The 14,284-nt window shown below is 36.9% G+C and overlaps 2 protein-coding genes across 3 annotated transcripts; both read left to right on the plus strand.

The window, feature by feature from the left end:
• Positions 1–1,822: 1,822 nt before the first annotated feature.
• On the plus strand, positions 1,823–5,718 carry LOC113735925 (uncharacterized). The gene is made up of 6 exons (XM_027262890.2): positions 1,823–2,572; positions 2,674–3,662; positions 3,813–4,367; positions 4,448–4,922; positions 5,011–5,205; positions 5,314–5,718. The coding sequence occupies exons 1-6, from the start codon at positions 1,823–1,825 to the stop codon at positions 5,716–5,718; spliced, it is 3,369 nt and encodes a 1,122-aa protein (XP_027118691.1).
• Positions 5,719–8,319: 2,601 nt separating this feature from the next.
• LOC113735039 (large ribosomal subunit protein mL43) lies at positions 8,320–11,409 on the plus strand. 2 transcript variants are annotated; one of them, XM_027261949.2, is made up of 5 exons: positions 8,363–8,419; positions 8,722–8,794; positions 8,888–8,967; positions 10,085–10,191; positions 11,059–11,409. In XM_027261949.2, the coding sequence occupies exons 3-5, from the start codon at positions 8,888–8,890 to the stop codon at positions 11,229–11,231; spliced, it is 360 nt and encodes a 119-aa protein (XP_027117750.1). In that variant the 5' UTR covers positions 8,363–8,419; positions 8,722–8,794; the 3' UTR covers positions 11,232–11,409. The 2 variants fall into 2 exon arrangements, with proteins under 2 accessions (XP_027117748.1, XP_027117750.1); XM_027261947.2 differs by lacking the exon at positions 8,722–8,794 and having other exon boundaries at positions 8,320–8,419.
• Positions 11,410–14,284: the final 2,875 nt, after the last annotated feature.

The raw sequence follows: 14,284 nt of genomic DNA on the forward strand, positions 1-14,284 counted from the left end.
TGTTTTTGGATGAAGAGGCAGTAGTTTGAGAATTAATGGTAGAGTCTGATGATGTTTCAGACATGATGAAGGGACAGGGGACAATGTAAAAAATAAGGAGGAAAAATGAAACAGAAAAAAAAATCAGGCAAAGATGCTCTGATACTAACTTGAAAATAATGAATAAGGGGAATAATTATTTCATTGATCCAAAAGAATATATACAACAGGTTTCAGCATATATTAGGAAACTATACACAATTATATCCTTAATTCTAGAAATAAGATTTTACACCAAATTAGCTCCTCTACAGCTAATACACAGTTATAGTTATATAGAATTTCTCTCCACTAATCTCTCCAAATTTATAGGTTTTATTACTCAATATTCTACTTCTCAAAAATACAAATTTTTCCACACATTAAATCATAAAGAGGTTATATAGTAAAATATAAAATCATACAGGGTTAGTGTGTCATGTATTTATAAGGTAATTTCAACATTTTTAAAGATTCCGTTATGAATGATCATTTCCGTCATTTTGACATTTAAATCCAAACCATGAGAAAATTATGTATAGTTTTTGAAATCATAAGAAGATTATGTAAAAAAATACTAGACCACAGAGGGTAAAATATAATTTTCCCTAAAAGCAAATTAGTGGCGGTTCAATGTCTCCAAATATTAACGGTAAGGACGCAAAGTTGAAAAGGGTGATAGGTTGAGGATGCAAAGTACAATTTGACCTGCTAAATAACTATGTGTATCCCTCAGGTGCTTGGAAGGATTAATTTTATTAACATTATTAACACTTAGACCAAAATGTCACAAGTATGAAAAATCTCAAGGTATATTTTGTCCAAAATTAAATTCTATTATAATGAAAATGGTTCACAAGTTGAAGGATGCAAAATGAAATTAGTCATTTTACCTAACGGAGTTTTAGGCTTTAGAATCAACAGCACTTATGAAGGAGAGGCAAATTAGTTCAGTCGTTCATGGCGAATCATGGCAAACGGTTTCACCAATGTGGTTTTACTCTTTTGGAGAGGACTAGCTTGGCCTTTAGCCAGATGTTATCACCTTGAAGACTTCCAAGGTTTGGAATACTTACGGAATGAGTAATCGTCCTAGATTTGCATTTATCAACAGAACGAACATACCACTCTTCTTTTTTTTTTTATAGCAAGTGAAAGGTTTTAAATTCAGAATCTTCTACTTACAATCTCTTTCATTTGATCACTTAATTCAATCCTCCACTAGAACTAGGGCTGCAAATAAGCCGAACCGAGTCAAATTTTGGACTTATCTAGCCAAGCTCGACTTAATAATAGGTGGGCTCGAGTTTGAGATTGAGCTCGACAAGCCAAGAAAATTGAGCTCGAGCTCAATTCGACAAAGGAAAAGCCAGGCTCGAGCTCGATGTTAGGAATCATAAGTGATGCGATGTAGTTTTGGAGCATTGTGGCGTCGTTTTGGAGATTGCCAGGAGGAATAAGTAGCGCGACATAGTTTTGGTTGGGAATTCATATTCTTGTTAGAAACGGTGTCGTTGCATTGGAAGTTAGTTAGAAAATCTGTTATATTGTTTCAGTTAGTTGCAAAGGTGGTTAGCACTGATGAAGTGTAAATAATGCTATAAATAGCAAATGGGTGAAGGAAGGCAGTAGTCAGATTCATAACCAGAAATTTTCAAATGAAAATATCTTTTCTCTCTTCTCAATTCTCTCTCAGCTCATGAACACTCCTTTCTCTCTTTCTTTCTTCCGCAAACTATCAGGTTAAATCCTGACAAGTGACTTCAGAGCCTTCAATTCTCGGAGGAATTCGCATAATTTTTCGATGGCAGATGGTACTAGACTCAAGAATTTGGATGAACAACTCAGGAAACTTGAGACTAGGATTCATATTCAAGTAGATTCCATGCAAGTAGAGCTACAGGAAACTCGAACGCACGTAGATACTCGAATGGAGGAACTCGATAAGAAGATTGATGCGTTAATGGCAGGAATGGAGACAAAGTTGACTTCATTTCTTCAAGCTCTCAATAGAGACAGAGTAACTGCACCAGATGAATCTCCTCCACTAGATAAGACTCCTTTATTGTCCAATCCGTATGTAAGATGCAAGGAATGGTGTGATCAGTCAGCAGCAAGCAAGGAGCACAGGGTTATAGTTCCGAATCCTCCTAAGGTAGACCTTCCATTCTTTGAAGGGGACAGACCTCAGGTGTGGATCAGGAAATGTGAGAAATATTTTCTCATTCATCAACTTCCTGAGGACCAGAAATTGGAAGTAATGGAGATGTATCTGGTAGGAAAAGCAGAGATATGGTTTCATGGAGTCAAGAGGAGGAAAGGAAGAATCTCTTGGGAAGAATTTTGTGAATTATTGAAGAAGAGGTTTGGAGATCGAGGAAGAAGAGATGAGGTGGAGGAATTCAATAAACTCCACCAAACCAGCACTGTCAAGGACTACCAGGAGAAATTTGAGGAACTGAGTTCCTTGATGTTAGTAAGGGATCCTCACCTATCTGAATCTTACTTTGTTTCCAGTTTCATCAGTGGCATTAAAGAGGAGATCAAACCTATGGTTAAGATGTTAAAGCCTAAAACCTTGATTGAGGCTTTTGAGATTGCCGAATGGTAGGAACAATCACTGGAATTGAATGGAAGGTATGCCAAGAACACTAGGAACTGGGAGCCTTGGGAAAATTCAAGGTCCTCCAGTTGTCAACAGCCAACACAGGGGGGAAGGTTTCAGAACCATTTGGTCAAAAGAAGGTAAATTCTGAGAGCACTAACCTGGAAAGTGGAAAGATCTCTCCTCATGAGATCTTGCGCAAAAAGAACAATCATCTGTGTTTTAAGTGTGGAGAGAAGTTTAGTCTTGATCATCAGTGCAAATTTAGGCATTTGAATTTCATTCTGGAAGATGATGAGGAACCTGAATTCCTTGATGCCATTGGAGAACAAGATGAGTATACTGGTCATCCAGGACAATCAGTCGATGTGTCCTTGCATGCATTGACAAGCTCTATTAAGAGAAAAACTCTAAAAATGCAAGGGTTATTAAAAGGAAAAACTATATCTGTTATGGTTGACACTGGCAGCACTAATAGTTTTCTGAATTCCACATTACTGAATACCATGACCTTAAGGACAGTTAAGATGACACCACTAAGGGCCACAATTGCTGATGGGACCACCATTTCCAGTGAGCTGTATTGTCCCAATGTGACATGGAGCATCCAGGGGTACAACTTTAGCTTTCCTTTGGTAATCATGGAACTAGGGACATGGGACATGATACTTGGACTAGATTGGATGGTGCAATATAGTCCTATCACATTCGACTTCAAACAGTTGATGATCAAACTATCAGAGGAAGATGGGGAAATGGTGTTGAAAGGTGCAGCAGAGCAACCCTCAATAAAGCTGGTAAGAGGAAAGGCAATAAAAAAGTTCATGCAACAGAAACACAGAACCTTGGCATCAATCTGTTCAGTGCCTGAGGATAGCAACTCAGATGATGTAAATTCACTTCCTAGTGAAATCTCAGAATTACTACACCAGTTCTCTGATATATTTGCTGAGCCTACACAATTACCACCTAAAAGAGCACATGACTACACCATACCCCTGAAACCAGGGGCTCAACCTTTTAAACTCATACCTTATAGGTATCCACACTCCCAGAAAATAGAAATTGAAAACCAAGTGTCTAATATGCTTTAAACTGGGATCATTAAGCCTAGTACTAGCCCATTTTCTTCTCCTGTCCTACTAGTCAAAAAGAAAGAGGGTACCTGGCGTTTCTGTGTCGATTACAGGTACCTAAATAATCTCACCATCAAGGATAAGTACCCTATTCCCAATTTCGAAGAACTCTTAAATGAACTATTTGGCTCTAAGTTTTTCAGCAAGATTGACCTCAGGTCTGGTTATCACCAAATCAGAGTCAAGGCTTGTGACATCCATAAAACAGTATTTCAAACTCACCAAGGCCATTATAAATTCCTAGTTATGCCTCTTGGCCTCACTAATGCCCCTGCCTCTTTCCAATCCCTCATGAATGAGATCTTCCAGCCTTACCTCAGAAAATTTATACTTGTCTTCTTTGATGCCATACTCATCTACAGCCCAGACCTACAATCCCATGTAAATCATCTGAGAACAATGTTGAAAATTCTGAGATCTCACCAGTTGTATGCAAAGATGTCCAAGTGTATGTTTGCTCAACTGAAAGTGGAGTACTTGGGCCATATCATATCCTACAATGGGGTTGAAATGGATGCAGCTAAAGTTGAGTGCATAAGAACTTGGCTAGTGCCTGAAACTGTTAAGGGTTTGAGGGGATTTTTGGGCCTTACAGGTTATTACAGGAGGTTTGTGCAAGGCTATGGGCAGATCTGCAAGCCTTTGACTGAATTGTTGAGAAATGACTCTTTTGGCTAAAATGAATCAGCTGCCACAGCCTTCTAGAATTTGAAGGATATCATGAGTACCACTCCTGTGCAAGAATGCCAGATTTTTCTAAACCTTTTGTAGTGGAGACTGATGCTTGTAGTAAAGGCATAGGTGCTGTGTTGATGCAAGAAGGGCAACCCATAGCTTATCTCAGCAAAGCCTTAAGTCCTAAGAACTTGGGACTATCTATATATGACAAGGAGTTGTTAGCTGTGGCGATGGCAGTAACAAAGTGGAAACATTACTTGCTGGAATACCATTTCATCATTAGGACTGATTACCAGAGCTTGAGATTTTTATTGGAGCAAAGGTTGAATACACCACTGCAGCATAAGTGTTTAACAAAGCTCTTAGGCTTGGATTACGAAATCCAATACAAGAAGGGAGCTGAGAGCAAAGCTGCTGATGCCCTGTCCAGAAAGGGATTTCAGGAGGAGGATACGGCAGGAAAAGCCTGTGTCAGTGAGGATTCTGTAAGGGCAGTATGTGCCATTTCTTGCATAAAGCCCCGATAAAAAGGTAGATGTATCTAAGAGTTATGAGGGTGACTTAACATGCCAGGAGAAGATTGCTCAATTGCTGATAGATCCTACTTCTGTTGCTGACTATGAGTATGCAGATGGGATTTTAAGGTTCAAAGGAAAGATTTATGTTGGAGATCATGGTAATCTGAGGACTCAAATCATTCAACATTTACATTCTTCTGCAGTAGGGGGCCATTCTGGTCAATTGGGGTGCCTGAAGAGACTAGGTACAGTCTCCTACTCGCCTAGGATGAAGAGGGATGTAGTTGAATTTGTCAAATAGTGTGATGTCTGCCAGAGAAACAAGTATGAGAATGTCCCTTACCCTTGCTTATTGCAGCCTCTACCAGTGCCCAACCAAGCATGGTCACAAATCAGTATGGATTTCATTGAGAGTTTGCCAAATTCTGAAGGTTCTGACACGATAGTAGTGGTTGTGGACAGATTCACAAAATTCTCCTATTTCGTTCCGCTCAAACATCCTTTCTCAGTAGTGGAAGTTGCCAAGCTATTCTTAACACATGTTTTCAGACTCCATACGTTACTAGATGTGATAGTCTCAGATAGAGACAAGCTCTTCACCAGTCTTTTTTGGCAAGAGCTGTTTAGACTGGTTGGTACTCGCTTAAACCTCAACTCAGCCTACCATCCACAAACAGATGGTCAAAGTGAACGTGTTAATCAGTGCGTTGAGACATACTTAAGATACATGAGTAGTGATAGACCTCAGAAGTGGAAGTCCTAGTTGCATATGGCTGAGTAGTGGTATAACACTAACTATCACACTAGCCTTAAAATGACCCCATTTGAGGCCCTCTATGGTTACAAACCTAACCAGATACCTCTAGGGTGCATTGCTGATACTATTGTTCCTGCAGCCAGGGATCTTGTTCGTGATAGACAGACTGTGTTGCAAATTCTTCGTCAGAACCTGACTTAGGCGCAACAGCAAATGAAATTTTTTGCAGATAAGAGGAGGAGTGAAAGAACTTTGGAAGTTGGTGACATGGTTTATTTGAAGCTTCAACCTTACCGCCAACAGTCTGTGGAGGTGAGGCGTTCCTTGAACCTTGCCTCAAAGTATTAGGGTCCTTTTCCTGTCCTTGCTCGTGTGGGAGAAGTAGCTTACAGATTGGGGTTACCTCAGGGTTCCAGAATTCACCCTGTATTCCACATTTCTATGTTGAAGAAGAAGTTGGGAGGTTCTCAAGTAGTCATGCCTGCATTGCCACTAGTTGGTCCTGATGATCAGATTCAGGTTGCTCCTGAAATGGTACTCAAGAGGAGGGTCATACTGCGAAATCATCAACCAGTGTCACAAGTCTTGATCAAATGGGTTAATCTGGGATTTGAAGAAGCCACTTGGGAGGACCTTGATTTCATTAAACACCAGTTTCCAAAATTCCATCCTTGAGGACAAGGATGCTCTGAAGGTGAGGGTATTGTCAGGAATCATAAGTGATGCGATGTAATTTTGGAGCATTGCGGCGTCGTTTTGGAGATTGCCAGGAGGAATAGGTAGCGCGACGTAGTTTTGGTTGGGAATTCATATTCTTGTTAGAAACGGTGCCGTTGCACTGGAAGTTAGTTAGAAAATCTGTTAGATTGTTTCAGTTAGTTGCAAAGGCGGTTAGCACTAATGAAGTGTAAATAATGCTATAAATAGCAAATGGGAGAAGGAAGGCAGTAATCAGATTCATAACCAGAAATTTTCAAATGAAAATATCTTTTCTCTTTTCTCAATTCTCTCTCAGCTCATGAACACCCCTTTCTCTCTTTCTTTCTTCCGCAAACTATCAGGTTAAATCCTGACACTCGACTCGACAAGGCTTGCGAGTTATAACTCGATTTCTGGCTCACGAGCTGCTCGTAATGTAGCTCGATTTCTGGCTCGCGAGCAGCTCGTTAGCTCGAGTTTCTAGAAATTAATCTAATAAAAATAACAAATAATTATTTTTTTTAATAAATAATAAATATTAGGGACATATATGTAATTTTACTATTAAAATAAAAATATATATAGTAAAATTAAAAATAATATATATATATACTTGAGCTCGCGAGAGCTTAATATTTTGAACTCAAACTTGAGCTCGAGTTTGATTTTGCCAACTCGAGCTCGACTCGAGTTCGATATTGACCAAACTCGAGTCGAGATTTGAATCAAGCCGCTCGCGAGCGGTTCGGTTCATTTGCAGCCCTAACCAGAACAAATAGATCACTCATGGATGTGGTACTGGATGAATTTACTTGAGCAATGCAAGAGACTGGGAATGAGTTGTGAATATGGCTTCTTCCAGATGGCTTTTTCACAAAAATGTAATAGAAAAATGTAGTCCCTTTTGATCGAATATCAATTGGGAAAAAAAATTAGAATAACACTTGGCACTTTTTTCCTACTATTGTGATGCATTTGAAATGAAAAAATGATAATTAAAAAAATAAAAACACATTTATGCTAGGATACAAAAGTTCTATAAGTAGAGTTCGAACCAAAGAATGGTATTCTAGAAAAACATGTTTTAAAAAAAAACGTAATAATAAATCATATTCTAAAGAAACACCCAATTGCTAATCCCCCCAAAAAAAAAATTACGGCTAATCCCACTTATAGACGTATTGATGATCTTGCTGGTTCGGGCTTCTGCCTAAATGCATGCAAATGTTCCCCTTGAGCGATCTCCTAAATTTCCAAATTAGACTAGAATTCTTCAAGTTAGCCCTGATATTTTAAGGAAAGTATGTAAAATGCCAACAGATTTTAGAAGATGAAGAAAATTGTTGCAAAATGTTCCTAGAGTGAGAATTATTTTCAGCAGTTATAAAGTAGAAAGAAGCCATTGCTAATTTGACATGCGTTTCAAGTTCAAATTAAACAAAAAATAATTCATTGTATGCCTCAATTTGTTTTTTAGGCTATTCAGTTATATTTTTTTACTAGGTCAAGTTTTTTTAAAGAGTTCTATTATAAACCGAGGATGACTTGGTCTACTTGCTAAAAATGAGATTCGAAATCATAGATGTTTTAGATTCAAATTTCTCCTTTCCGTTTCTATTTCTTGAATCTCACTCCTCCCCTATTGGATTTGGGTTTGTCTTCACTTTTTAAATCCCACCTCTATCCTGATAGAGTTAAAAAAAAAAAAAAGAGTTTTCATTACAAAAACAATTAAATTAAATGGTAGTAGGTGTAATGTTTGAAACCTCAGGGGAGTCTAATAAAATTTTTGAAAACTTTAGGGGAGGTTTCTAAAATCATCCCCATTTTCGAGGGTCAAATTTGTGGGTTCAATCGTCACATATACATATCTTTGAGGGTTTTATTATAATTTATCCGTTTAAGTCTCATAATTTCTACTAATTGGGTTTGATAAACCCATAAAACCCCAACGCCACAGCAAGCCTCCCTGTGCCTGTTACAGGTTCCCTTCAGATTGCCGTTTGAGGTACATTTCGAGTTTGAGACTTTTCCTGTTCCTTTCATCTTGATATTAAACTTCTTATCTTTTACTGAAATATTAAATGTTGGTATAACCCTTTTCATGATATTAGAGTTTGAATTTATTGGTGAACCCAAACTCTTGACATTTTCAGAGAAAAATCCAGTCTTGTTTCTTATTCAAGAGGGCAAATATCATCGGTTTAGGAAATAATTACTTCATTTCTCTTGTTTATATGCAAATTCTTTGCTATTATTTTGTTCCCTCATGCTGTTACTGGAATAATAATGAATTCTTGGCTTTTGCAGACTTGAAACATCCGCATATTCCCCTTACAAAACATTGAGGACAAAGAAAAAATAAAATTACCTACCTTTTCAAGTTAAAATTTCTCTTATTATTGGATTAAATGGTGCACGTTTTATGCCCTTAATGGTTATTGCTGATGTTGGGGTGCATAATTTTGATAACCAGATGGCCCTAAGAGGTGTGTGGCAGTTAAACAAGCTGATTGTGAGCTATAGTGACTGGGGTGGAAGTAGTAGAGGCCTCAGGTATGCTTTTCTTAATTGCTTTTGCATTTCTTGCTTTTGTATTTAGAACTTTTACCTGTACAAAATTTCTTTAATGACTTGACTTGATTACATGTACGATATGATTTTGTCGTTGATTCAACCACAGGAAAATAACAGAATATACTCAAAAGGACAAAAATTTGATCTTTATACTTTTCAAATCCCAGTTACTAGCAATCACCTGAGAATCGGTAAATCTGTACATCACAAATTTATCTTCTTGACCGTGTGATAGCTCTTTAGTTTAGATTAGCCTATTCTGAGGAGAATGTTCCAATTATAGCTCCTCGATGTATTATCTTAAGTCAATTTTAGTGATTTTAGATTCTTATTTTTGCATTTCGTTTGTTGAATGTTCATTTGATATGTATGGTCAATGTCATTGGTTATCTTATGATACAAAGTGATTTTCAAGTCTATAGATAGTACTGGATTTCTTTCACCAGAGCAATGGATACATGACATATCTAAATGCATGTAGATTGACTGCTACCACAATGTTTTGTAGGTTACGAATTTCCATTACTGTGAGGACTATAGAAGTTAAAAGGGATAACATTGATAGTCATTAGAAATCCTACTTGTGGCAATATCAGGAACTCTAAGTTAAATTGTGTCCTCTCATTTTTCTTGTTATGTAAGAGGACACTTTATATGACACAGGCCCTAATTCAATCATACTCCAAAAATCTGTATATCTGGGCCAATTCCAACTTTACAGTGCAAGTTCCTATGCTACTATTTCTGTCGAATCTTTTAAATATGTATTAAAGGAATGGTTAAATTATAGTCTACTTGGCATTTTTGCTGCTTTTGAATGGCATTTTGACTGTCCAGGATGTGGTCTTATGATACAATTTGTTTAGCTTATATAAAAAGCGAGTTTTCCCTGCTTTAGATTAATTATCTGCTAGTTTACAAGCACAGTTCCACCAAAAGAAAAACAATTTTGATAAGAAAAATATCATTAATATAATCTTAATGATGAAGGACAATTCTCTTTAATCTAAATGGAAGGGAATATGAAATAAAAAGTTGTAGATTCCTGTCATCTTCTAGCGCAATGAAAGGACTAACCATGTCCGTAACACACCAGGGCATTCATGGAATCTCATTTGCCAGCATTTAAAGAGATTAATCCCCAGCTGGAGGTGGTAACTGAGCTTAATCGTGGTCAGCATCCATATTTGAAGGGACTATACCGTAAGAACATCTTTACAATCTTGACAAACCAGTTCTCTGCAATTAATGTTTTCATTCTTAGTCTATGCCTTGAATTTCACTTCATTTCTATCTCTCTACTTTGTGTAATTAATGTTTTCATTCTTAGTCTATGCCTTGAATTTCACTTCATTTCTATCTCTCTACTTTGTGTAATTTTAGCCCCTTAGACACGGATCAGAAGGATATATGGTTGCAAAGTTCAGTAATAGGTTGAAATAACATGCATGTCTTTGTAAATGCACCTTCTGAGCTTTGTGTCAACACGACTAATTAATGAAGTTGTATCTGTTGATCTCATTGATTATGCCTATCTAGCTGCAAAACTAATGAATGCACCTGGACAGAGGTTATCCTGTACCTTACCACCACAGAAACATTTTTGTATACTAAATTACCCTGAGCTGCTGATCATGACACTGGCAGTCAAAGCCTATTGAGATTTAATGGATGGGATTGGTTTAGGTCCCTTTGTCCTGTCATCTCTCAAAATGTGTTATATTGCATCCACTGCTCCAAGTGGAAGTGTAATTTATCTACAAATATTTTTAGCATAGCTATTTCATCTCTTAATTGCTAAAGACAGTCAAAGTTATTATATGTGGCATATGTACACTTTGCTTTTTCTGCACTTTAATATGTCTTGAAGGTAAGAGCAGTTGCCTTCTACTTGAAACATAACTTTGTGGCTTTCAGGCGGGAGGATGCCTTTGTGGCTTCTTGAAACATAACTTTGCAGCTAGTTGAAATATTTTTCCTTTTGAATTAATTTGGCAAGTCTCATTGAGGCAACAGTTAGGTTTCGTGAGTTTCCCTTTTGAGATGGCTTTTCATTTGCTTTATAACCAGGTAACAAGAATGAGAGGGTTGTATCAGTTAAAAACATGACACCAGAGGATATACTTCTCTGTGCAACCAGGCTAAGAAATTCACTCGGAAGAAAGGTGGTCAAGTTGAAGACGAGACACGTTACCAAGCACCCCAGTGTTCAAGGTACATGGACAACAGACTTGAAGATATGAGCCAAAAGAAGTTAACACTGATTGGTTCCAAGCAACTAAATTTAATACTATAATTCTTGAGAGATTAGTTATGTAACCAGCTGGCGCTTTAGTTCATGGTCGCTGCTTGAAACATTTGGACTAGTTATAATGGTGGCAGTACAGTGTAGTTTATGAGCTTTTCAGACGTTCTCTTGAATTCTGGACTAGTTCTATTTTTCTTGCTTCTACGTCGCAAATTGCCACTGTTACAGGCTGAGTTGTTGCAGCGGTAAGAAACTTCCCCTGTTGAAAATGCTTTTTGGGTAGAGTTGTAATCGCAACTTTGTTATTCAGTCATGAAATGAGAGGTAGATTATTAATGAAAAAAAAAAATTAACAAAGACCAGCATATGCCAAACATAATATCTCGGCTTGTTTATGATGAATGTTCCATGGTTATGGTCTTCCTGCTGGGACTATAGTTACAGATCTGATTTGTAGTTTCTTATCACGTAGGAGTCATCACCTTGTTTGCCTGAAAAGGATATTGCTGAACAGGAGTCATCACGTAGTTTCTTATCAAAGTTTAGTTGGAAAATGCACCCTACGAAGATACTAAGGAGATTTGATCCCAGTAGGTGTAACAAGATATTGGTTAGTTCTGTATATGTCAAATCCAAGAATAAGATCTTTTCCAGTAAAATTTGCTCCCAAAAACTTTGATTTTATGTGACAGTTTGGGAGAAGCTTAATGGTGATGGAATCTTTAGTTATGAACTTTGTTTGAAAAAGCTCACCATTTGCTGCTCTAAAATTATGAATATGAGAAATCCAACTAGAATCAGGTAAAATATCTTTTTTCATAATTGATAAAGATGCACCTGAGTCAAAGAAAGCAATTACAGGAATTGGTTTAGAATACTTATCCAAAAGGATATGAACAAGCGTCTGGGGATAAGATCCTTTGTTGTTTGGAGGTCCTATAGTAAATATTTCATCAGGTACCTGCAAGGCCGAAAGAGTATAATCAGTTATGTCTTCTTGTTCAGAAAATTCATATTCTAAATCAGAAAATTGAAAATGAAATTCATCCTGAATCTCTGAAATTAATTTTATTCCCTTTTGGTTCTGAGGACAATTTTTCGCAAAATGTCTTGGCTTGCCACAGATGAAACATCGGCTTCCTTTTCTTCCTCTGAATTTCTTTTCTTTTCTCTTGAAGTATCTCCATCTTTTTTGGAAGGTTCGTCTAGGATAACAGTTACTGAAACTTCTAAACTTTCTAAACTTTTTCCTTCTTTTTTGAGGAACACATGTTTGACACTTCCCTTTGGTAATCAATTCTGGTTTCTTGCAAGCTTGATCTAAGCAAACATCTCCTTTGAGATATTCTCAAATAACTTTCCTCTTGTTGCAAAGATCATCCAAAAATAAGAGAGCTGCTTGCTTTATTTATCCGGTGGACAAATTTAATATAGATCCATATTGATTATGGATGTACATTTCAGCTCCATCACCAAGCACAAAAGCTTGTTTAAGATTTATATCTGCACCAAGAGCAAAAAATAATTTGGTCATCTTCTTGAAATGTTTATTAATATCTCTATGATCATAAGAAAAATATTTCATCTGGAAGAATTCCTTTCTCTTCGTTTCTTTGCTCTCTTTCACATCTCCAATAAATATTAAATACAGAATATTAATGTTTTCAGAGAAGTCTTGACGAGTTAAAAAATACATCTTGTCCTACTCTCCTAAACTTGACCACCAATCCTTGAGGATTCCTGAAAAATGAGCAGTGAAGTCAGACAAGATTTCAAAATGAAATTCTTCTGTAAGATTTTGGATAACCATCCAAGCATGAAAATCTTGAAATCTTGCTTCCCATTTTTCTGATGGGATATCATCAATAGTAAAGATTTGAACTCCCTTTGATTTTGAAAAAGTAGTCCTCTGCGTTCTAGAAGCATTTGAAGTTTCTCCTTCACCATCTTCTTCATCATGAAGATGTACTACTTCTGCTTCAGTAGCCATATATTTATAACCGGTATTTCTTCTTCTTCAGAAGATGTTAAACATATCAAAGGAAAGAAAAATATTGTAGCTGATTTCTTTTCAAGAAAAGAACCAACTAAAAAGCTTCTACCCCAAAAGAAATCTCAACCTTTTTCATGTTTATACCTGTTTGCTCAGAACCTCCAGACATCCATGAAATACCTTATCCTTGGGAAAAAGAAGATATAGAAAGAATCCAAAACCAATATGAATTAGAGGTTTTTAGTTCATATGGTGGATCAATTTTAAATCCCTTTGGAATAAATCCTGAATATCCTTTTTGTCAGATTTTCATAATCAACCGTCATGATTTTTCAAAACCATGTTATGGTATTTTTGATGTTTATGCCATCAATATCATATTTTAATGAAATTCCAGAGTTCGTTCTTTAATCAGCCATTAATCTGAACCTTCAAGTTTTTCTGCAATGGTTTAGACCATTAATATTTTGGTCCAAATTATTCTCAACAAACCCAAATCACGTTATCTTCCATTTTCACCGACCCAGCCATTTGATCAATAACCAAATTCATTCTCTCTCAAGTGCAGTCATTAATAAAGAAATGTGTCATACTATTTTAGATCTTGAATATGAGTATGAAGAGGCAAAAAAGATATATATTCCAGGAAAACAGATGCATTCCACCAGAAATTTGGTCAGGACATTATGGTTCATGAAACTATCAAACTAGTCATCCTCACTGGACTAGAGTGCAAATGGCCAAAAGACAGTATCCAGATACAATGAATGACACTGTAATGCAAGATTCCCAAGATCCTTATGAGACAACTCAATCAGAAGCAGGTCCCTCATCTTCTTATGTTCATAAAGAAAGATCAGAAGCAAGAAGAGATGATAATAAAAGAAGAAACAGAAAAGCACATGAAGATCACATTGAGCTGTACAACATCACTGATCCAGATACCACTCCCTCAGATACCCCAGATGATGAGTATTATTGGTGTGTCTAGTCTAGGGACAAGTAGGTCCTAGTCATGTTTGTAACTTTGTCAGGTGTGAGGTGTGATTACTTTT

Source organism: Coffea arabica, chromosome 3c, assembly GCF_036785885.1.
Source record: "Coffea arabica cultivar ET-39 chromosome 3c, Coffea Arabica ET-39 HiFi, whole genome shotgun sequence".
NCBI lineage: Eukaryota > Viridiplantae > Streptophyta > Magnoliopsida > Gentianales > Rubiaceae > Coffea > Coffea arabica.

Excerpts from the sequence above, each read along its gene's own strand:
- LOC113735925 (XM_027262890.2), top strand. The coding sequence starts at position 1,823 with ATGGCAGATGGTACTAGACTCAAGAATTTGGATGAACAACTCAGGAAA. Across the intron at positions 4,368-4,447 it reads CTTACAGGTTATTACAGGAG|CTGCCACAGCCTTCTAGAAT; the intron begins GTTTGTGCAAGG and ends AAAATGAATCAG. Across the intron at positions 4,923-5,010 it reads CCTGTGTCAGTGAGGATTCT|GAGAAGATTGCTCAATTGCT; the intron begins GTAAGGGCAGTA and ends TTAACATGCCAG.
- LOC113735039 (XM_027261947.2), top strand. The coding sequence starts at position 8,888 with ATGGCCCTAAGAGGTGTGTGGCAGTTAAACAAGCTGATTGTGAGCTAT. Across the intron at positions 8,968-10,084 it reads GGAAGTAGTAGAGGCCTCAG|GGCATTCATGGAATCTCATT; the intron begins GTATGCTTTTCT and ends GTAACACACCAG. Across the intron at positions 10,192-11,058 it reads ATATTTGAAGGGACTATACC|GTAACAAGAATGAGAGGGTT; the intron begins GTAAGAACATCT and ends CTTTATAACCAG.